Source organism: Anser brachyrhynchus, assembly GCF_964034855.1.
Source record: "Anser brachyrhynchus genome assembly, chromosome: 21".
Classification (NCBI taxonomy): Eukaryota; Metazoa; Chordata; class Aves; order Anseriformes; family Anatidae; genus Anser; species Anser brachyrhynchus.
This window is the reverse complement of record NC_137714.1, coordinates 6,090,751-6,113,374: the sequence shown is the minus strand read 5'-3', so window position 1 is coordinate 6,113,374 and position 22,624 is coordinate 6,090,751. Positions and strand designations below refer to the sequence as shown.

Here is a 22,624-nt window from a genome sequence, read left to right as displayed (position 1 = left end):
CCTACTTTTCTCGCAGACGGCCCCCCCTTTGCCCGCCGGGCAGCTGCAGGTGAAGTCCTGCCCGTCGTCCTCGCAGGTGCCCCCGTGCAGGCAGGGGTGGGAGTCGCAGGGGCGCGGCGGCTTCTTGGTGCCGGGGGGCTTGCGGCGGGGGGCGGCGGGCAGCGTGGAGCTGGGTCTCCTGGTGCTCAGGGGGCCGGGCAGCTTGGTGCTGGCTCGAGCCGCGGCGTCCTGGCGCAAGCCGTGGGCCGTGGTGGCCGCGGAGGCCGTGGTGTACCTGCGGGTGGTGGCCGGGGCCATGGTGGTGGCCGTGGTGGTGGTGACGGTGGTGGTGAAGAGCCTGGGGATCCAGTCTGGAAGGCAGCAAAGAGCAAGGAAGGGGTTGGGGCTTTGCAAGATGCTCCGGAGGGGGGAAAGGAGGGCGGGTTTGGGGTGCAGGAGGCAGAGGGGAGGCTGGCTGGAGGTTCTGCCGGCCGCGGTGTGCACCAAAGGAGGGGAGCCCCCGGCCTCTGCCCTCCAGACCCCGCAGCGAGGCTGGGCTCTGCCCGGCGGCAGGGGGGGGGGGGGGGGCCCACTGTGCCCGACCTGAGGGCTGGGGGCTCACCGAAATCCATGAATTTGATGTGCTCCTGCTGGGGCCTCTTCACCAGGATGGTTTTCTTCTTGGAAGCTCGGATCTGCTTCAGCAGGGCCGCCTGGACGTCCGCTGCCGTGTAGGAAGTGGCTGCTCACAGCCAGGAGGAGAAAAGAGGAGGACAAGCATGAGGATGCGAGCCCACCCAGAGCATCTTCCCCTTCCTGACCTCCCCGTGATGTGCCTGAACCGTTCCTTGCCCTAAAAAAAATGCTTCCAGCCTTCCAGGCACCCGCTTGGGGTGCATCTCCTCCCAGCATCTCTTCATTTTCTGGACAAAAGGCACATCCCCGGCTAATTTTTATGGGGCTTTTTGGTGCTCAGGCTGGTTTCTGGCACTGGGAGTGACGTCCCATCCCCAGGCTGATGGGGAATCATTGCCGGGAAGGGTCCTACCTGGGTCAAAGTGGGACTCCACGATGACACGGACAGCGCTGCTCTGCCCCAGGTCCCGCACACGGATGCTCTTGAAATCCTTCTTGATGTCGGAGCTGCGGAACAGCTCATCCAGCTGACGGAGGCGAGGGGAGGGAGGAGAGACAGACTGATCAACGGGGAGACCCAGGGCATGGGCTTAGGCTCCTCCAGCAAAAGATTTGGGGTCTCAGCAAGTCCTCTTGGCCTCAGCCCAGCTGGGGTCGCATTAAATCCGTTGCAAGAGGGATTTGGGATGGTCTCCGTTCATTATGGCCCGGAGTCAAAGGGTTAGCACAGGACCAGGACACGGCACGGGGAAAGCGAGCTGCACCCCACAGGGGAGGTGGGAGCAGAGACACCTCGCAGTTCGTGCAGGGATTTTCTGCTGCGTGGCATCTGAGCCTTCCCGAGCTCTCCCAAAGCCGGGTAAACCTGCTTAGACGCTCTGGAAAATCCCTTCGGGCGCCCTGCTGCATCTTTGAGCACCCGCCTGCTAAAAGGCTCCGCTCTCAGAGGCTGCGGGGTTTGTCCGAAGGCACGCGGTGACAGCGACAGCAGGTCACAGCACCCAGCAGGTCAGGGCTCCAGCACCCCTGGGGCAATCCTGCCAGCCCTGCGCGGCACCGGCACCCGTCGCAGCTGGAGGCCTTCCCCCTGCCTTCCCCTGGCCTCGGAGGGGAAAGGGGATGAACCGGGGAACGAAGCCTTTTGTGAGCGGGTTTGGGTCCTCGGATAAAAGGTGCCGTTGTGTTGGGCAATGCTGATTTTGTGACAGAGAACTGAACGAACCATATGGTCCGTACGCCAGGCGCACATCTGCCTATATGGCTGTGCTGGGGGCTTGCCAGCTTCCAGTGCAGCACGGAAGCAGCTCCAAAAATGTAAATCTCCTCGCAGAGATGCTTATTATTTGCTGAACCACACTGCAAGCTACACTGTGATGTTGTTACCCCAGCCAGGGCTTCCTCGGCGTGCCCAGACACACACGGAGCTCCGAGCCCCCTGCTCCAGGAGCTGGAGACGCGGGGGGCTGCTCTATAAAGGTGGGAGACTGGATTTTTTTTTTTTTATCCCAAGCTGCGTAGCTGAACCAGAAGGGCAAAGGGACGGGGGACGTGTTTTTGTCTACAGGCTTTTCGTGGAGTTACAGAAGCTTTGGAAAATCCAGGGTGTTAGGCAGAACCTCTTTTTTTTTGGACAGCCCGCCACCAAGATCAAGTTGAAAAAGGAGCAGTTCGGACCCAGCACATGATGAAGGATGCAACCCACCAACACGGCATGTGGTAGAGCCTATAATGCACGTAGGCTAATAATAAAATTCCCCGAGGGTACCTGCTGGGCACAACCGGGCTGTGTAAAAGCTCCTTACACTCTTACGTGCCCACCCCACGAAAGCGCACACCCTGGAGAGGAGCCGTGCTCGCCCCCAGCCTCTGCAGGCTAAATTCATCTAAAAAAAAAATAAAAATAAAAGCACACGGGGTGGTGCTCCTCCAAGGAGCCTTCTGCAAACAGGTTTCTGTGCTCTCGCGTGACGGAGAGCAACGAAGAGGTCACTGAGCACGGAAAGGAGAAGCTGGGGAGCAGTTTTTGCGCTCGGGGCAGCAGGGGGTGATGCTGGCGCACCCAGGGCGCAGTGCCTGGCCCCTGCCTTCGTGGGGTGGCTGCCCCGAATTGCGGGGCCCTCTTTTCTCTTGCCAAGCCCAGAAAGGCCCTCGGCAGCCTTCTGACCCTGCGCCGAGGACTCACCGCGCTCTCGATGCTCCTGGCCGTCTCCCCGAAGAGCTCCGACTTGGGGTCAGCCATCTCGGGGGTGTAGAAGAGCTCCTGGCCTTCCACCTCCTCCAAGATGAGCACTCCTTGGAAGACTTTGGTAGCTAAGGGGAGGGAGGGCAGACAAGACAAAGCCCTTTAGCCGGCTCGCGGGGAGGGGGCAGGCGTGGGGCTGAGAGCCGCGAGGAGCGTTTCGAGTCCCTGGGGGCGGGTGGGGGCACAGGGGATGGCAGTGTGCGGGTAGTGCCAGTGTCGGGGTTAGTCTGGATGGGTCTGGGAGAGCGCCATGGAGGATTAGTATCAGAGGGTGCTGGAGCGGATGGCAAAGACCAGGCTGGAGATGGCAGCTTTTACCATACGGTTTCCTCTGAGCTCCGGCCCGGAGAGAGCAGCAGCCCCCCTGCACTGGCTGAGTAACAAGAGAAAGACGTTAGCCAGAGCAGCACACAGGTCAACGCGGCGGGATCGGACGCGCGCATGCAACGCGGGGCGAAACGCGGGCTCTGGGCCGGGAGAGGCGCGGGGAGACCCCGCCAGCAGGCTGTGGCCAGCCTGGAGACACCTCAAAAGCTCCCCGAGGTGTGGGCGCCTTCCTGGGAAGCTGGCGGAGCTGCCTCAAGGAGATCCCTGCCCGGGGGGGGGGGTAAGTGGATAAAGAGTTTCAGAGCTTCTTCTGCAAGGTCCAGAGGAAAAGGGGATGATGCCCAAGGGTATAGGGCCAGTTAGGAGGACCTCAGAGAGGAGACGCCTGGGAAATTGCCCCAGTGCAGCATTTTTAGGGCAAATGTATGAACATGGGGGCCAATACTCCATAGGAGCACAGGTGTCTCTGTGTCTCCTTGCCATGGACACCGTGGAGCAGCAGCGCACACCCCTGGGGAGCCCAGCACCAGTCACCAGCACCCCAGCGGCTCTCCCTCCTGGCCTGGCACTGGGCTGCTCCTGCTAAGCCCAGCTCCCTCTGCAGCCCTCACACCAGGTAAAACGGGAATCCAACCAATTCCCTCATCCCCCTGCGCACCAGGAACGCGCAGAAGCCTGGGCTAGAAAAAAAAAAAACCTGGTGAAAGTTTGAAGGCTGTAATATTCGAGGGAAAAAGTGTTCATGTAAACGAAGAAAACCACCGAGCGCACACGTGGCTGGCCGCTGGGGACCGTGGCAGGGCACACAACGCCTGCTGGCCACCACAGCTCCAGCACATCCACATGGACAACCCCGCTGGCACCAGCTCGGGACCTGGAAGAGCTCAGCCTGACTCAAAGCCCCACAAAGGGCGCCCAGCCCCGAGGACCGACTCACCCGGACAGTTGCTCCCCTCTGCATCTGCGGCGGCCGTCTTGCCGTCGGAGCAGCACCCGAGCGGGGTGTTGTAGCACGTTGCCCTCTCGATGGCCGGCGTGGGGGTTACCTGGCTTTCTTCCACCTCCTCTTCCCCTGCAGGGCATGAAGGAGAACCTTAAGGACCTCAAATCTGTTAAACCACGGGGACGCTGAGCTCCCGAGCCCCAAAGCGCCCGCTCACCAGCGGAGCCGGCCCCGCTGGCCTCCTGGTCTCCGCTGGTGCCCATCTCTTGGTCCCCGCTGCCCTCGGCGCTGCCCGATTCCACGTAGGCAGGCTGGGTGGTGGCCAGGACCACCGGAGAAGTGGCCAGAGGGCGGACGGTGGTCTTCGCCGCCCCGTGGGTCATCCAGGGCGTGGTGGCCGGCCTGGCCGTGGTGATGCGCCTCGTCGTAGGGTGAGCTCTTGGGGTGGGCTTGGCTTCTTCCGTCAGCGGGGGGCTGCTGGCCAGCTCGGTGGGCTCTGGAGCCCGGGTGCTCAGCTGCAGCGGCGGAGGAAGGATGAGTTTGTCCAAGGGCACGGTGGGCAGCGGCGTGGGAGGCGCCGAGTGGCTCGTGTGGGTGATGGACTCTGCGAGGAGCAGCGAGAGAACGAGGTGAGGAAGGGCAGGTTTGGGAAATGCTGTCCGTGACGCTGGGATGCACGGTGCAAAGCAGGGGCAGCGCAGGAGGAAGCAGCCCCGGGGCTGGGAGCAGCCTCAGGGCACAGAGGTGGCCCTGTCCCGGCGCTGGGGACAGCAGGCACTCACCGTGGCACTGCCCCACGTGCTTCACCGTGATGAGCTGCCCCTGCCGGCACGCGATGGTCTGCAGCTGGCACTGGTCCCCGTAGGTGACACCATCGGAGCCACACACCTAGCAGGGCAACGGAGCGAGGCGTGAGCTGCGTCTGTTCTCTGCTAAACCCTGGGCAAAATAAACCCGTCCCCGAATTCCCTGGAGCAGAGCAGCTCAGGGGTGCTACCGACGCCTGGTGCTGGGGACGCCCACGACCGGCACGTCCCCAAACCACGCGGCGAGGACGGTGCCCGCTCCTGGTGGGCAGGGGGAGACCTCGAAGTCCCGAGCCTGGCGCCACCAACCCAGCCACGCGTCCCTGCGCCCACAGCCCAGCTGAGCCCCTCGGCGATGCCCCCAACCTTGGTCATGTTGGCCTCGGAGCAGAGCGGGGACGGGCACTCGCAGTGCGCAAAGCCGTTCACCTCCACGCAGGAGGCGCCGAACTCGCAGCTCATTTCCTCGCAGGATTTGGGGGCCGATGGGTCTGGGGTAGGGAGAGAAGGAGGAAAGGACGATAAAAAGTGTGTGCCCATCTTAAAACAAGCCAATAATCAAAGCCAAGAGGCTATGCTGGATCCAACCCCCTCTCTCCTCCCAGGGACTCGCCAGAGCAGCGCTTCTGTCCCCACGTGTCCCTCTGGCCCGTGGCTCCCGCACCTTTCTCGCAGCCGGTCATGCCCAGCTTGCTGCCGTTGGGGCACTGGTTGCACTTCATGCCGGTGATTCCCGTCCTGCAGGAGCACAGCCCCGTCATCTGCTCACAGTCGTCGCGCACTGAGCCCACCGGGTCGCAGTTACAGGCTGGGCGGGGAGGGGAAAAAGAAAAGGTTGTTCTGGTGGGGCTGGGGGGCTGGCAGCAGTCAATCCTCCAAAAAATGAGAAGGATGTGGGGACGACCACGACGCCAGCTGCTACCCTGTGCTCACTGACCCAAAGGCTTGGATATAAAGGCTCCAGGCAAGAGCGAACGAGGTACGCGCTCGGGGAGCCGTTTCAGCAGTGCAGGTACAAAGCAGCCTGCTTGTTTCTAGCTTTAGCTTTCTGGCATCGATCACCTACTGAATCCTGGCGCGCCGGTGCTCCTGGGGCTGGGGAGGAAGCCAGGAGCTTGCCTGGAGCCCTGAGCATCCTCCCTACCCTACGGCGGCACCGTGTCCATCACCCAGCTCCCCGCGATTTCAGCAAGAAATGGGCAAAACCACGGTCCCTGCGGAGAGTTTCTTTGCAGAAACAGCCGGCTCCACAGCACCAGCGTTAGGGTTCCCAGTTTTAAATGGCGCAACGACCCCACAGTGCCCAGAGCCTTGCCAAGAGCAGGAGACCCAGGGCAAGGTGTGCCGGTACTCACGCGTGCAGCCGCTCTTGCTGTCGGTGACGATGCCGCGGAAATTCCAGAAGCCAGGCTCGCAGCGGTCGCACTTGAGGCCCCCCACGCCCGGCTTGCAGGAGCACTGCCCCGTGGCGGGGTCGCAGGCCCCCCCGTAGGAGCCGTAGGGGTTGCACTGGCAGGTGCCTGCGAGCAAAAGAGAGGGCGTGAGGATAAATCCCGGCCAAGGACGGGAGCCACCGCGGGGAGCACGGAGCCACCCGCGCTGCTGAAAGCCTCCTCCTGCTCCAGCTGCGAGGGGCAGGACCTCCAGGGAGGGACCCGCTTGCTTTGCTCTCATCTACGGCTCCTCTCGCTTCGACATCAAAGGGAGAGGAAGCTCTTAGGGGTTTATTATTAATTCATTAATTGGGAACTCGGTGGAGGGAAGCGATCCGAAGATGGACGGAGAGGCGCCCCCTTAATCCCCAGGGAGAGGTGGAAAGGGGGCATGGGACAGAGCTGGAGAGCAACACAGGTGGGGCAGAAACCAGTGGGATCCCGTATGGGTGGAAAGGGAGGTGGGAAGCCGTCCCCATGGGTGGAAGGGCAGGGGACAGGACGTCCAGGGACGCACAGGAGCATCACTATGAGCCACCAGGGCGATGCCGAAGGCGAGACGCTCCGTCTCCTTCCCGACCTGCTCCCGCTGTCTGGGCTGGCCCCAGGAAGAGACAGCGGCTGAACGCTGCTGCTTTTTAAATTATCTGGTACATTAAGCAGCGCTACATCCTCGTCGGGCAGGCATTAGCCAGGCCCAGGCATGGCTTGAGTCACGTCTCCGCGGGGTGATGGGTTTCCCTGACAGGCGGTCGCAGCCTCAGCTGTTAACAGCTTGCTAATGCCTCTCAAAACGGGCCTTCTGCTCAAGCCCTGACTCCGGTAATTATTTAATAAATATTAATGAAACATTTGCCAGCTCAGCTCCCTGCACGGTGTCACCAAGTAGCCACAGGTCCCGGGGTGAAGGTCCGCGGGGGAACCTAAGGGCGCTGCCCCAGCTCAGGCTGCAGCGCGCGGAGCCCAGCATCGCTCGTGCCGCTCAGCCCGAGCTTCCAGCGATGGGATGAAGGCACAAAAGGGCACGGCCTGGCCCCAGGGGCACCTTCTGCTGCGTCCAGCACGGGCTCGGCACCAGGCAAGTCCTCAGCAACCTTCCTGAATTACAGGGGGCTTAGACCTGGAAGGTCACCGCCAGGAGATGGCGAAGGGTGCGCGCGCACCTCCATGCGCACACGCTGCCTGGGGAGCTGGGGACAAACGGAGGCTTTATGGGCCTTTGGAAGTCCCTCGCTAGCTGAGGAACGGGGTGGGCCAACCTTTCTTCATTTTCCCTGGGATGGGACCCCAGGGTCCCCCTCCCTGCCATCCCTCCTGCTTTCCAACCACCCTTGAGGGCCCCCTGTGCCCCCAAAAATGACCGTCACTTACTCGGGCACCCCGCTGCGCCCACGCCGAGCGCCAAGGTGGTGTTGTCCGGGCAGCACCCGTAGATGGTCTGGCTGCAGTGCACCACCAGGAGAGGCGGCGGGGTGGTGGCCAGGGCTGCGGAGGAAAGCAGAGAGGCACGCGGGTTATTTTGGCTGCCTCCGGGGCAGCGCAGCCAGCGCACGCGTCGAGCAGCCGGCAGCATCCCTGCAAAGCCACGGGGTCCTCGCGGGGATGCTGGGGAAGGGGTGATGGGAGGTCCTGGCTTTGGCCAGGGGAAGGACGGGGGCACAAAACAGGGACACCAGGGCACCGCTGCAGGGTCTCACCGCGGCAGGCTCCTTGGCTGGTGACGTAGAGGTCCTGGCGCTTTTCGCACCGCGTCTTCTTCAGCTCGCACTCGTTGGCATAGGTCACGCCGTCAGAACCACAGACCTGCCAGGACAGAGCGGGGAGCTGCTCAGGGCAGGTTCCCCGTCCATAGGATCCCCTCTCCTGCCCCAAGAAGCACGTGGAGAGAGGCCACCGGGTTGGAGAGAGCCCCAAAATGCCCGGCGCGCTCACCGGGCTGCGCGGCACCGCCAGGCAGGTGAAGTCGCACACGCAGCGGTCGTCCTCCGCGTCCTCGTCCCACCAGCCCCCATACTGCCGGCACCGCTCCTGCTCGCACTCGCTCCCGTCGCCGGAGCCCGAGCCCCCCGAGCCGCACTCTGGAGCGGAAGAAATTCGGGGTGAGAGGGGGGTCCCGGCCACCAGGGCAGGGCTGGGGGGAAAAAGACGTCCCCTCAAAGCCCCCTCCATCCCCATCACAGCAGGTTTAACCTCCTCAAAGGCACAGAATTACAGAAGAGTTCGGTTTGGAAGGGACCTTTGGAGATCATCTCGTTCCCTCAGCTCAGTAGGGAGACTGCTGCCGCCACCGCAAACACGCAGGGCAGAGGGAGGGATGGGGTCTGGGCTGGCTCCGACGGCCAGTCAGGCACAAATTCCTGGCTCAGCAGGCAAACAACATAAAAACCCTGTCCCTGGCCTGGCTGCCTCTCTGAAAGATGCTCAGAGCTCCGGCAGCGGGAATAGAGATGTTGCTGATTTCAAAGGTTTCTTTAATTAAAAGGAGGAAAAAAAAAAAAGAAAAGGAGGGGGGAAAAAAAGTGAAGCGAAAAAGCGAAAAGGGAAAACCTGCCCCTTTTTATTGAGCGATCAAAGGCTGGGAGCTGGCATTACACAGAGAATTATTTAAGATCTTCTCCCAGGGGGACATCAACCTGCAGCTCCCGAAGGAGGGCCGTGATCAAACACCGTGCTCTGCCTCGCCGTCTCCCCGAGCCCTGCCGTGCTCTGAGGATTTTTTTTCCAGCGCAACGAGCTGGGGAAGCTCCGCTGGCCGGGCTGGCACGTCCCAGCAGCCAGCTTTAGGAGAGGTTTAAGCTCTCAGCCGGCGTTAACCCCCACGGGGCGCTCGGGAGGTCCTGAGCGCCAGCAAAGCAAGTCGGAGGGCTCCCAGCTTCCTTTTACAGGGTGCTGCTGTGCTTTTCCCAAAGCACCCAGAGATGGGTAAAGGACGGGGCTGAAGGAGTGGGATCACGGCTAGCGATGGGGGATGCCACAGCAGATCTCCTCCCCAGCTCTGCCCTGCTTTTTTTTTTGGGAAGGACTCGGAAAAAGCAGCCTGGGGGTGGATTTTCCCCAGCTGCCCAAACCCAGCTGGGATGGTCCCAGTGGAGGAATGGATTTGGGACCGTCAGGGAGCACAAATCATCCCCCCAAGGGGGGTGACGAGCATTGCGGAACGACCTCGAGCACCCCGCAGGAGGGTCCCCACCCGGAGCAACCCCGTGCAGAGCCAGCAGCCCAGCGCCCCCACCACCCAAAACGCTGCCTCTCCTCCAAAATAAACCCAGGGTAGCACGAAATGAAAGCCGCCACGCATCTCCGCGGCGGTGCCCCGGGGCAGGGCAGCAACCTACCGTCCTCGCACGGCCCCGTCCTGGCCACCTCGATGCTCTGCTGGCGCTGGCAGGCGGCCGCCCGCAGCTCGCAGCGGTTGCCGTAGGTGAGCCCGTCGGTGCCGCACACCTGGCCCAGGGGCTGCCCCTCGCAGCGGGGGCACACGCACTGCCCCCCCACGCACGTGCTGCCGAAGGAGCACACCGTGCTGCCGCAGGACTCTGTGGGGACACGGGTGAGAAATCCCGGTTAATTCCCTGCTTGAGGGGGGGTCGGGCTCCGCCGGTCTCCTCGCTGGGATTTGGAGAGGGTCCGCGCGCTCAGCCCCGCAGCGCCAGGCTGGGCGGGTTTTATGGGGCTCGGAGCGCTGCTTTCAGCAAAGTGTCGCGTTGTTCTAACGAAGAAGCGAGTCAAGGCTTTTAATTCATTAAGAAATTAGCACAGGCGGCTCCCCGGGATGGGGAGTAGGGAGGGAACACGCAGGCAGAGAGGAATTAACCCCCAGGGACGGAGGGAAGGGAAAGCTGCCGGAATCTGTGCCACCAAACAGCCCCTTGGTGCTTCCCATTTCGGTTTCCCATATTAATGTGTTTTTAGCCCAATTTCCTCGCTTGGCTCAGACAAAGCAGAAAGCCACCCGTCCCCAACCCGGGGCGTCTCTGGTGCCTCCCCGCAGGGCCACAAACACCCTGGGGAGCCTCGCATGGCCGTGCCCAGGCACCCCGGGTGGGCAGGGAAGGGGAGGGGGGGGGTCTGACCATCCTCTCCCCAAAACGCCACCGAAAGGAGCGAGAAGAGGGACGAAGGGGACCTTGCCAGACTCACTGCAGTCGCCTTGGGCGGCCACCAAGATGTTCTTCTGCTGCGTGCACGCCCGGACGTGGAGCTCGCACTCGCTGCCGTAGGTGTTGCCGTCCGTGCCGCAGACAGGCTGCGAGGAGGGCACGCACTCCGTGGGGCACACGCACCTCCCCGTCTCCGCCTCGCAGATGGCCCCGAACTGGCACTTGCCACAGCGGTCTGCACGGGCGAGGAGCGAAAAAAAAAAAAAAACACCAAAAAGCAGGTTAGAGCAGCGGGGAGGGCAAGGGCATCGCTCTCCGGTGAAGCTCCGAGCTGAAATAAACTCCCCGCTGCAGCCCCCTCGCCCGCGCAGGTCCTCGCTGGGCCAGGAGGTGAGGCTGGGGGAGGCAGGGAGCGGGGGGACTGCTGGTAAAAGCCATCAGGGCCAGGAGTAATCGTGATGAAACGTCCCCAGCGCTGGAAGCTGTTACAGCTAAATAGGAGGCGGGAGAGGGCGCGGGGCCGAGCGCAATTAGGGGATTGATAAATTAGCAGTGGCTGTGGGGTGCGGGGCGCAGCCCCCGGGCTCCCAGGGGGCAGGACTCGAGCATGGGAAGGCAGCAGGGTGGGAGGTTTGGCTGCAAGCCCCGAAGCCAATTTGCTTCCCAAAACGGGGTGCAGGTGCTCCCCAGGGGCACCGCTGCCTCCCCGCCCAGCACCCTGGGGCAGCTGTGCGCCCGCCCGCCCTGCGGGACCTCCCTGCACTCCTGGGGACGTGACACAAAGGTGACACCACCGCCTGCTACCCCCACGGGGGGAAATCCAGAGGCTGGTTTCACGCAGGGAAGGGAACAGCCCCAGCCCAGGACCAGGCTGGGCTCCAAAATCCACCGCAGGCTCCCCGTGTGCAGGTCTGAGATCCTGCAGATTCTTTTTTTTTTTCTCATTTTCCTTTCACCCAGCAGGAAGGGGAAACGACTTGAAGGCACCAAGGCAGGGCCACGGCTGTGCCACACCGAGCTGCAGGCACAAAGACCGGGCTCCCGACCCCCACCCTGCAGATTGAGGGCAAAACAGCAGTATTTTGACAAAAGCGCAGGAGCCCAGCCCTGCCCGCGCCCCCCGGCAGATTGCGCGATGGGCTGAGCGCTGGGCCTGTGTGCAAACACTTTCTGCCTGGCAAAGCTGCGCTGGCACGAGCAGAGAGCTCGCAGATGGAAGAGCTGCACGTGGGTCTCGATTGCACGTGCAAGGAGAGCTCTTGCTACGAAAGAGGACGGATCCTGCACCCTCCAGGGGCGAGCTCACTGCACCCCGAACCGTCCAGCAGCGTCCTCCAGGGGCGAGGACGCACACTGATGCCACCCTCCCCTCCTTTCCCCGTGCACAGCAGCACCCAAAGCACAGATGCACCCAAGCAGCCCCGCCGGGAGCACCAAGAGGCTGGCTCCTTACCGCAGGGCCCCTTGTGCTTCACCCTGATCTCCCTCCTGAGGACGCAGGCCATGGAGTCGAGCTCGCAGGGGTTGCCGTAGGTGCGGTTGTCGCTGCCGCAGACGGGGTCGTAGCGGCCCTGGCACACCTGCTGGCACTCGCACACGGGCTCCTGGTTCTTCACCACGCACGTGGCCCCGAAGGTGCACTCCACGCTCACGCAGGGGCTGGGGGTGCCCAGGTCTGCAGAGGGGACGGGAGAGACGGGGCGCCGGGGTCAGCCCGCTGCGTGCCGAGCGTCCCCGGGCACGGTGCACGGCGAGGCATGCCAGCACCTCCAGCACCCCCCCCGCCTCCCCAAAAAGCCGTGGCAATCGCGCAGAGCTCCTGGCCTCGCAGCAGCCCCCGCTCCTCCCGTGCCCCCCCACATGCCCGGCTCAGCATCCCCCCCATGCTCGGCGGAGGTTTGGGGTGGGAAGCAGGCACGAGGTCTTCCCCCCGCGCGCCCGGCTGCTCTCCTCCGTCCCACATCCCTCAAGGAGGAAGCCAGGCTCTGATCAGCCCCACAGATTTTTTATGGCTTTCTGAGCCCCCCCCCCCCGATGTTGGGGTCTCCCTGGCATCGGGAGGCATCGTTCTGCGGGGGGGGGGGGGGCAGCACAGGCTGCAGGCTCCCCTTTGCCAGCAGCCAGCACCCCTCGCCCCGCGCAGCGGGGGAGGTTTGGAGACGGTGCCAGGGCTGAGCCGGCGCTGCTTGGGGACCCCTTCCCGGCACCCAAGAGAAAATCCCCGAGGACACGGGGCGAGGAAAGGACGTGGACTGAACGAGGACACAGCGAGAGGAAGGATGTGGGGACAGACAGGGGTGAGATGGATGCAGGCGCAGACGCGGCGCGGCCCCCGTGGCGAGGAGCAGCGGGGCAGGCAGGGGGTGGGGGGCCAGGCAGAGCCCCCCCAGCTGCCGGCAGGGCCCGGGGGTGCTGGTTTTCCTCCCCTGCTGGGCACAAGGGGATGCAGCTGCAGGGCAGGACCAAGGTTTGAGCCCTCTGGAGCTTGGCTGCGTGCTGTCAGAACGGTGCTGAACGGAACGGGGGCACCGGTCAGTCCCAATGTGGGATCTTGAATTTTTTCTCTTTGGGCAGTCCCTGCCGAGTCAGAGCTTAGAGCAAAGGAGCAGGGGGATGATTCGGGCATGGGGGGTCACTGCTCGGACCCTGCCTTTCCACCTGTCCTCCATTTCCCTGTGGCTGAGGGGTTTACGAGCTGTGATGCTGCTCACATCTCCTGCTTGTGGTCCGTTTAAAAGCAAAACAAAGCACCCGTACCGTAAGCAGAGCCCCCAAACACCCAAGAGGCAGCGTGCTTGTATGGAGAAAGAGCCCAAAAGCACAAGTTCCACACCCAAGGGCACGACCCCATAGCTGCTGGCGAGCTTTGCAGAGCCCTAACCAAGCCCCCGTAGCTGGGGACCCCGAGCCCCCCTGCGAGCCTGGGGCTGGGAAGAGGTAAGCAGCTCCAAAGCTGTGCACAACCCCTGGCGTCACACCCAACGGGCTCCATCACCAGCTTTATGGGGCCGTAACGGGGTTTTCCTGGGGAAGAACCACACGTGAGCGCAGCCAGCTCCTCGGTGCTGCCAAAAAGGGGCCCGCGGTGCTTTGCTGGGTGCTGGGGGGCCGCAGCCCCTGCCCCGGGGCCGCCCCGGCGAGCGCAAATCACTGCGGGGAGCAAGGGGACGAGCGCAGGAAGGAGCAGGAGGGAAAAGGGGGGCAAAAGGAGAGGGAAAATCAACCAGGAGCAGTCCAGAGGGATGGATCGGCCAGAGCGGGGCTTGCAGAGGAGGGGGGGTCTTGCCAAACCCACTCTCATTTGCCCCTAAGGGTCAAGGCACCGCCAGCAGCAGCCGAGCCCCCGCTGGGCGTCTCCGTCCCGGTGAGAGGTGTGCGGGGCATGGGGATGGGGGCGAAACCGGGGGAACCTCTCCGTCCCAGGGGCTCTTAAGCAAAACTGGAGAGGAAGGGAGCAGCGGGGAGAGGCCAGGGCTGCCACTGGCTACGGAGAAGGGGAGAAAGCCGACCTCCTAGCAGAGATGTCCGGGTAGGGAGCAGAAGGGTGCTGCGAGGACACAGTTCCTTCCTCCAAACAGGCAACGCTGTAAAACACAAGACACAGACGAAAGAGGAAAGAGAGAGAGCGGAGGGGAAAGAGAGCAAAAAGAGGCAGGGAGGAAAAGACAGATGCAACTCCAGACACCTTCCCTCCACCTCCTGTCCACACCGGCCTCGTCCCAGCCCTCCTTCCCCAGCTGCCCCGTCACGGGGTGAAAGCAGGGAAGGATCCAAAGCAGGGCCCGGGCTGTTGTGCTTGGCTTTGCCTCTTTGCCTTGCTGCTGGAAAAGACAACGGCTGGGCTCAGAGTGTACGAGGTGTGTGGGAGAGATTCAAACACTGCTGCCGTATGAATGGTCTGCGCTTCGATTCCCTCTGGCAGCCCCCTGCATCCTCAAAGAAAGGAGCTGAGGACGCCTGGGCTGGGTTCACCTCTGTGGGTGCTGGATGAAGGCAGAGGTGGCAGCATCCTCAGCCTGCCCTGCTCGCTGAGAAACTCGAGGACTCGAGTTTCCTCGAGTCCTGCCCTGCCCTGGCATCCCAAGGACCCTGAATCCCAAGGACCCCGCATCCCAAGGACCCCGCATCCCAAGGACCGCGCATCCCAAGGATCCTGAATCCCAAGGACCCCGCATCCCAAGGACCAAGGGCTCCCACCCCACCGGCACACAGCTGCTGCCAGATGTGTGCACCTGGGAGGAGGGCTTAAATAACTGAGAACACAACTGAGAGGGGAAAAACGGATGCGCAGGGACCGCATCCCGCTGTCTGCTGGCCTCACTCCGCAGACGTGGCGCAAAGGATGCCAGACGGGGAGCAGGGCAACTCCCAGCAATCCCCCCTCTGCTTTTCCCCGAAATATGGGGTGCCTTGCAAGCCCAGCTGAACACAACAGCTCCTCCAACGCCGGCCGTGGGCACCTCGCACCCTGCTTTGTCCCCATCCTCCTCCTCCTCCTCCTCCCACACCAGGGACACGGGGAGGCAGAAAAGCGCCCTTGCTGCCCTCCCCATACACAGGACCCGGGGACCTGACTCAGAAGCATCCGAAAGCCAGAAACACGCTGAAATGGGTGATTAAAAATAACAGCCGTCATTACATTGAGCGGGATTTTGGGAGCCTGACGAGCAATTTTGCAGCAGCTGGGCCTGGCAGGATTAAAACCTAGCGCGGGAGCGCAAAGCCAGCAGAACAGACCCAAAACACCGGGCGGAATTTCCAAGTGCTTCAGGAGGTTTGAAGCGCCTGATCCCTTATAAAACATCAGCTTAGAACGACGTGCTGAACCTCTGGTAAAATCAAAGCCAGGCTGAAACGACCGGTCCTTCGAACTCATGCAAACCAATCCGGTGTTTGACCTTCTTCATTTTCCCATGCAAAAATTTTAAAATCCGATGTTCCCAACATCCTAGGGCCCTGAAACCCCCTCCTCTAAGATAATGTTTCCATTGGAAAGGTCAAAAGCTTCTCCCAGAGATGTGACAGAGCCACGCTGAGACCTCCGGAGAGCGGGAGCGCTGGGGCCGGATCCTGCGGGAGAGGACCTGGAGCCGAGAGAGGTGGGCATGGAGGGGAAGCATGGCAGGAGCTCGGGGTCTGGCACTACCCTGGGGGGGAGGAATGAGCGGGGTGGGCTGCACGGGACCCGCCCGGTGATGGGGCCGTGGGTGGTGGAGGCGGCGGATGAGAGGAGCTGGTGGACATCGCTCGGGTGCTCCCGCGCTAGCGAGCACAGCGGAGAGAGACAGAGCAAGGAGGAACACAGAAACACACACAGACACGGGACACTTGGCTGCTGGAAGGCAAAAAGAGCACGAGGAGCCGATAACTGGGCGCCGGCCGGCCGTAAAACCGAGGGCATCGCTCCGAGGTGGGCACCCAGCCACACCACTTACCTGCTGCGCCCCAGCACCAGCCCCGGGACGGGGCTGCTGGGACGGGAACGAGAGGTGCGGGCGGGCGGCCCGGCGGCACCGGTGCTTACCACAGGGTCCGCTGTGCTTGACGGGGATGGCGGCCTTCTGCTGGCACTCGGCTTTCTGCCGCTCGCACTCGTTGCCGTAGGTGCGGCCGTCGCGGGCGCAGAGCGGCCGGTAGGCGCCGTCGCACGAGAGGCGCTCGCAGGAGCAGCGGGCGGCACCGCGGCGGTTCAGGCAGACCCCGTTGAACTTGCACTCGTCCTTGCATTTGTCTGCAAGAAGGGAATTGGGCTGCAGGGCTCGCCTCGAGGGCGGAGAGCACGGGGAGAGGAAGGAGGACGAGCGCTCCCGTTCCCCAGGGGGCTGGGGTACTCACCCTGGTGCTGGCACTGCCCCGATCGCACCTTCTGGATGTCCAGCCCCCGCAGGGCCCCCGAGCGCCCCATCACGCACTCGTTGTCGTACGTCACCCCGTCGTCCCCGCACACGGGCTCCCGTTTCGGGGGGCAGTTCTCGGGGCGGGGGAGCAGGTCGGCCCTCCGGGTGCGGGGGTTCACCCGGCACACGCGGTTCATGTCGTTGAGGATGCCCTTGCAGGGGTCTGCACGGAGATGGGGAGGAGGAGGAGGAGAGCAGGCGGTCAGGCACGCTCGAATCCTGCCCAGGGGGGTGCTTCCGAAGTGCCCCCCCATCCCCACGCACCCCTGGGTGTCCCCGTTGGGGTTCAGGGTGCTGGTCTCCCCCCCCCCAGGACCCACGTCTATGGGGGCTCGTGTCGCTCAGAGCTGCTCACTGGGGACACGCACCCTACCCAAGGTGACCATGGATGGGATGAGCTTTTTAATTTTTGAGTGTTTCCACCTTTTAATCCTATTCTATGAAAGCCCCGAATTTATCACCTGCCCTATCCACTCTCTCCCCCACCTTGTGGGGCACCCTCGTGCCACACAGCTCATCCCATCCCGTCCCGTCCCGTCCCGTCCCATCCCATCCCATCCCATCCCATCCCATCCCATCCCATCCCATCCCATCCCATCCCATCCCATCCCATCCCATCCCATCCCGTCCCCAAGCTCCTCCAAACACCTGCAGGACCTCCAGCCCAGCCCAGGCCACCTGAATTTCTGCTGACTGCCAACAAAATCGAGGAGGAGCTGAAAGGAGCCGCGATGCTCCGAGCCTCCCCTCTGCCCCAGAAACCGGGCGCACCCAGGGTGACACCAGCCCCGTCGCGCCTCCCACTCGCACCCGGTCGCCCTACTTGGGGCTGAGCAATCGATGCGAATTTCAGGTCTGCAGCCTGCCCCAACACACTCCCACACCTTCCCCCGGGGGACAAACGGGGCCTGGCACGTGGCCTGGTGATCTCACGGCTTTCCTAACGAGCACAGTTGCTTTTAATTAGGAGCACCCATCGCTAGACTAAGAGGAAGAAGCATCCTTGGAGTGGCAGGACCGCTGAATTTCTGCCCCCCCCCCGACCATGCCTCTACTTCTCCTGGCACACCCAAAAAATTTCACGCGATGCCCACCAAGGGCTGGGGACTCACCGCAGGCTCCGTCAAACTTCTTGAAGACGTTCTCCTGCTTGTCGCAGGCGTGCTTGTTGAGGTCGCACTCGCTGCGGTAGTCCTTGCCGTCGCTGCCGCAGACGACGCTCTCGGCCACGCCGCTGCAGGACGCGGGGCACACGCACTTGGCCCCCTGGCCGTCGGCCGAGCGCACGCACGTGCTGCCGAAGCTGCACGTCACCTCGGCGCAGGGGTCCTTGGAGCCTGGGGGGAGGACGGGGCGTGAGCATTGCCAACGTTTCCCCCACGCCTGCCTCGATAACCCCGAGCATTAAAGCTCGGACCCAGCATCCTTCGCTTGGATCCGGGGGATGCTGGAGCCGGCGTCCGTCCCTGGAGCTGCGGCATCCACCCCGGTGCTGAGGCTGGGGAACTGGTCCTGACCCACAGCAAGCAGGGACAGGGAGCTCAGCCCCTGCTCGCCGCACCCCCAGCCCCCTCACCGCCAGCCCCTCGCCCTCCACGAGCCCCGAGAGCCTCCTGCTCCAGCACGAGGGTCCTTGAGGTGCCTCCCGTGAGCCGTAATTAGAGGAAGAGCTTAAGGAGCAATTTCCTCCCCGCCAGGGGATTGCCAGAGTTTGTTTGCCAGCTCTTTTTTTTTTTTAAATTCATCACTTTTTTTATGATGATGATTTTAAATAAATCACCCGGTGCTCTCCCCTCCTCTACCGAGCGCCCCAGCAGGGGAGCCGGGTGCGGATTTATTGCAAGCCAAGCGCGCCGCGTGCGAGAAAGGTCAAGTTAATTTACTCACAGACGAGGAGGCTGGGGTCTCATTTACACAGCTCTCTGCTCCCAGCTGGTGAATGCCAGCCAGGGGAAGGGCTTTCATCAGCCCACCCAGCCTGTGCGCACGCCGCCGCAGGGGTGAGGCGCGGCGGGGAGACTGAGCCGGCTGCGAGGGGGCTGCTCCCAGCGGGTCCGCATCTCCGGAACGCCCCTGGGACATCAGCATGCCTGCTTCTTACACCCTGTTGGTGTTTCTCGCCTCGTCTTTTCCCTGCGGGTCCGTGCCCAGCCACCCAAGAGCATCCCCAGCACCCGAGCACGGCCATGGGGTCGGAAGCATCGCCGGCCCTGCACACCCTTCACCTCCCGGCCCCAGCCCCGACGCGGTGCTCACCGCAGGGTCCCTTGCTGATGACCTTGATGCGCCTCTGCTGGTTGCACTGGGCTTTCTCCAGCTCGCACTCGTTGCTGTAGGTGGAGTAGTCGGAGCCACAGACGGGAGCCACCACCACGGGGCACGCGGTCTTCTTGCAGACGCAGGAGGCCTGGGAGGGGTCGGCGGGGCTCCTCTCGCACACCGCCCCGAACCCGCACAGCATCCCTCGGCAGGCTGGGGACACAGACGGGGGACACCTGAGGCACAGCACACCCGAGACGTGGGGCAGAGCCCGGCTCGGGGGGGCTGCAGCCCACCAGGGACCGGGTTGGGGATGGCAGAGGATGCTCTGGGCGCGGGGCGAGGAGGAGGGTGCCATCTCCAAATGTCACCTCGTCGACAGCCAGGGGGAAAAGGAACGTCAAGGGATGGAAAGGAAAATATCCTCGCGTGGGACGCACCGCCCCGCACACGCTGCTTTATTCGGTGCCGCTCATGCAAAGCAGCTCAAGCCGGTGGCTGGAGTCTCTCCGAGAGGAGCGGCACGAATTTCTTATCACCTCCGCTAATCAGAGCAGGCAGCGCAGACCAGTTCAGCATCTGAATTGCAAATGCAGCAGGGAATGGCGTTTTTACGCTCGGGGGAGGAAGGCAGGGAGAGGACGGGTGTCCCCAAACCCAGCTGGTGCAGGTGAGACAGGGAGCCAGGGACACCCGAGCCTGGTGCCGGCGCCGCGCACCTCGCGCACAGCCTGCGTTGGAGATGGAGCCTGACCTACATAATGGCAGAACAAGGAGTCGTAAAAGGCAAAATAAAATGAGCTCGACAGTGGCTCATTTACACTTCAATTCCCGGGCATTTGCCTTCAACCGCCTTGAGATTTTGAGCTCATATGCACAGCAACAATGCGCCACTAAGAGACTAATATCATCAAATAAAGAAGAACTCTCTTTCTCTCTTGCCCAATATCTAAAAGCAATTTATCATTTTTATGAAGCGCTCTGGATAGTCTCTCCCGCTCCTGCCATTGCTGCTCTTTCTCTCTCCCTTCTGTTTTTTCTTTTAAATACAGATAAGCCTGTTGAGCTCTGAGCTCTGGAGGTGCAGGGGAGGACCGGGAGGGATGCGAGCGGCAGGACACGCGGGGACCCATCCTGTCCCCTTCCCCACGGCACCAGGGGCACGGAGCAGGAGCGTGACCAAGCTTTGCTGTGCCCATATGAGGAGCTGGAGGGCAGCTGGAGGGCTTGGAGATGTGCCCCAGGGACATCAAACCACCCCACGGGCAGCACAGGCTGGGGACCCAGGAGGGGCAGGGCTCCTTCCCGCACCGTACCTCGATTTCTGCCCCAAAGGCGCAGTGCCCGCCAGCATCATTTATCCTCAATAAAGGAATCATTAAAACACACACGCGTCACGCAGCCTTCACTTACATCAACTAAAAGAACTCCCCACACAAGGCAAACCAACCCTGAGCCTCCTCATAGCTAAACCCACGGGGCAAAACCCCACGTGCTTTGCACCGCGGTGCTGTTCCGGAGGGATGGAGCAGGATTAAAAACATAGCAGGAGCCCACGGATGCTCTGCCTGGCTTTTCGGGATGCACCAGCTCCAGCATCACACAGACAGACCAAGAAAGCAAGAAGGGAAGGGTGCCCAAAATCTTAAAGGAGGTGGCAGCGGCAGCTCTCTAATTTCTTGACCTCTTCTGCTCCTGCCTTTCACCTCGGATCATTAAAAAAGGAGAGGGAAGGGCTTCCAAAGAAGGAAGGGTTTCCAAAGCTGCCCTACTTCTGCTCCCGCTGAATCGGAGGAAGTTTCGGCGGAGCCCAATTTAAGGCATCCCCAAGCGTTTCCGAAGCCCGGTGCTACCAGGCTTGGTGCTGTTTTCAGGTGCTGCCTCTCCCCGCAGCTCGCACATCCCTCCCGCCTCTCCCCCCGTCCCCACCGTGCCAGCAGCAAGGTGTCCCCGTCAGATGCGACTTCTGGAAGGGTTAAACCACCGCCAGTGGCCTCGACCCTTCTCCGAAGGAACTTCAGGGGTCGTTAATTCGGATTTGGAGCCAAGCTCTCTGAGCGATCCACTTTGTACATGGGTCGCCCACGGGTATTTAAGGTCTCGGTTTGAAGTGATAAAAGCAGTGGTAAAAGACAAAAAAGGCCACAAAGTTAATCGGGTCAGGTCACAGAAGGAAAGCGGATGGTTTATCAGAACCGAGGTCTCTGTCTATTCCTCCACCTGGAACCATGTTCCCAACATACAAACTAAAGAGGTGATAAAGGGCATTTATTTACCTCCTGGCCCTAAGAGGGAGGTAATTCCCATTCCTGTGAGCTCCATCACCGCACACCCCAGGCTGCCAGGCACTCACCGCTGGGGGACAAAGCCCTGGGTGTCCCCAAAGCCACCAGGGCAGCACGGGGCGGTGGGGCGCAGCAGGGCCAAGCACCAGGGCACGCTGCGGACGGGGACCCCGCATCGCTGATTTTCTGTGTTCGGGCCAAGAAACAAAGCAAGACACGCACAAATGCTTCAAACCAGAAACAAATTGTGATGGGCAAATTGGCTGTTTGGGTTTCTTTCACTTCTAATCATCACCAGTGCCTCTGGTGAGGGAGCCTGGTCATTCCCAGCAGGAGATTTTTAAAGCTCACCCACCCGACACAGCGATGCGCTCGGGTGGCGCGAGCTCAGAACCGGCCCGAATAAACCCAAACGCCTCAATTCCCCTTCCGTGGGGCGGCAGGTTGGGATTCAGAGGGGTTTTCCTCCTTCCCAAGCACTTCGAAGCTCTCGAGGAGGGCGAGGAGCAGCCCCGGCGAGGTGTCTTTGCACCGCTCAGCCGTGCGGAACAAAAGGCAGGGCTTGGCTCGCTGCAACCGCACCGAACGGCAGCCAAGCCCCTCTCCGTCTCTTAGCAGCACCGGAGCAGAAATAGGATAATAAGCAATAACAACAATAACCGTAATAACAATAATAAGAGGTGCACCTGCTGAAGAGGAGTGGGAGAGCAGAAGGTGTTTGGTACAAATAAGGCAGGCCGAAGCGCGCCCGGCCCAACCAGCGTGGTGCCCGCGGGAGGACAGGGCGCAAAGCAGGAAGGGTTTGTAGGAGATCAGAGCTCCGCTCGGACACACGGAGGAAAATGAGGGTTTTTCCATCCGCTGGCTAATTGGGGAAGGGGAGCGGGGCCAAAGCATCTACCCTTTGCTCCGAGCAGTGCAGAGCAGGGGGTGGCACCCGGGGGGGTCCGGGGCGAGGGAGGATGGGGGCACACACACAGAGCTGCCTGTGGAAACGCCTCGGTTCTCCTATTTGCAAAAAAAAAAAGAGACGTGGATAATAATAATCATCGAGTCCCTGATGTCAGTAGGTAAATAACTCGCTACCAGTAGTGGGGATAAATAGCAAGCTGCCTTTGTCGAGTGCTTTGAGATCTCGAGGTGAAGAGCTCTACCTAATAAGCCCCAAGCATTCGCATTACGTTTATGATTATTGTTATTAAAGTGGAGAAACATTTTAATGTCAAAATTGCTCTTTTCCACCGAGTAGAGAAGAAAAAGAAACCAACACCACAGCAGCAGCATGTGGGGATTGTTTCCTGCACACCCGGGTCCCCCCCACATCCCCGGGGCGATGCCTGCAAAGGTGCAGGAGGCTGCACCCCACCGAGCACCATCGTGGGGACACCCTGGTGACGTGCCACATCCCAAAACCAGCTGTCATTGCCAAATACCTACGTGGCAGAGGTGAAGCTGCCTTCATGGGGCAGGCGAGAAGTGCTCACAGCGCTCCTGGAGCGAATCTCCTCCTGGGGAGGGCGGTCGGGCACTGGGATGGTGGAGCCCCCAGCCCCGGGGGCATTTCAGGGAGGCGGGGACACGGCACTAAGGGACGTGGCTCGGTGATGGGCCACCGCAGGTCAGGCTGATGGCTGGGCTTGGTGGTCTGGAAGGTCCTTTCCAGCCTCTGTGATTCTTTCAGTGTGTTGAGGATCTGCTTTGAAGGGGCTGCCAACGC

General features: G+C 62.0%; 1 protein-coding gene across 6 annotated transcripts in view; it reads right to left on the bottom strand.

Annotated features, from left to right (window-relative positions):
* Positions 1 to 22,624, bottom strand: part of AGRN (agrin) — an 81,384-nt gene that overhangs the window by 13,864 nt on the left and 44,896 nt on the right. For all 6 annotated transcript variants that reach the window (XM_080564590.1, XM_080564591.1, XM_080564593.1 and 3 more), the window contains 20 exons: positions 18,620 to 18,835; positions 17,476 to 17,700; positions 16,302 to 16,526; positions 15,991 to 16,197; positions 11,920 to 12,141; positions 10,507 to 10,701; positions 9,702 to 9,902; positions 8,299 to 8,444; positions 8,064 to 8,169; positions 7,738 to 7,851; positions 6,289 to 6,453; positions 5,598 to 5,741; positions 5,300 to 5,424; positions 4,910 to 5,015; positions 4,345 to 4,731; positions 4,122 to 4,256; positions 2,798 to 2,925; positions 1,028 to 1,142; positions 602 to 721; positions 6 to 350 (listed from right to left, as the gene is read on the bottom strand). In XM_080564590.1, coding sequence (XP_080420716.1) covers positions 6 to 350; positions 602 to 721; positions 1,028 to 1,142; positions 2,798 to 2,925; positions 4,122 to 4,256; positions 4,345 to 4,731; positions 4,910 to 5,015; positions 5,300 to 5,424; positions 5,598 to 5,741; positions 6,289 to 6,453; positions 7,738 to 7,851; positions 8,064 to 8,169; positions 8,299 to 8,444; positions 9,702 to 9,902; positions 10,507 to 10,701; positions 11,920 to 12,141; positions 15,991 to 16,197; positions 16,302 to 16,526; positions 17,476 to 17,700; positions 18,620 to 18,835 — 3,627 coding nt within the window. The remainder of the gene's footprint in view (positions 1 to 5; positions 351 to 601; positions 722 to 1,027; positions 1,143 to 2,797; positions 2,926 to 4,121; positions 4,257 to 4,344; positions 4,732 to 4,909; positions 5,016 to 5,299; positions 5,425 to 5,597; positions 5,742 to 6,288; positions 6,454 to 7,737; positions 7,852 to 8,063; positions 8,170 to 8,298; positions 8,445 to 9,701; positions 9,903 to 10,506; positions 10,702 to 11,919; positions 12,142 to 15,990; positions 16,198 to 16,301; positions 16,527 to 17,475; positions 17,701 to 18,619; positions 18,836 to 22,624) is intronic.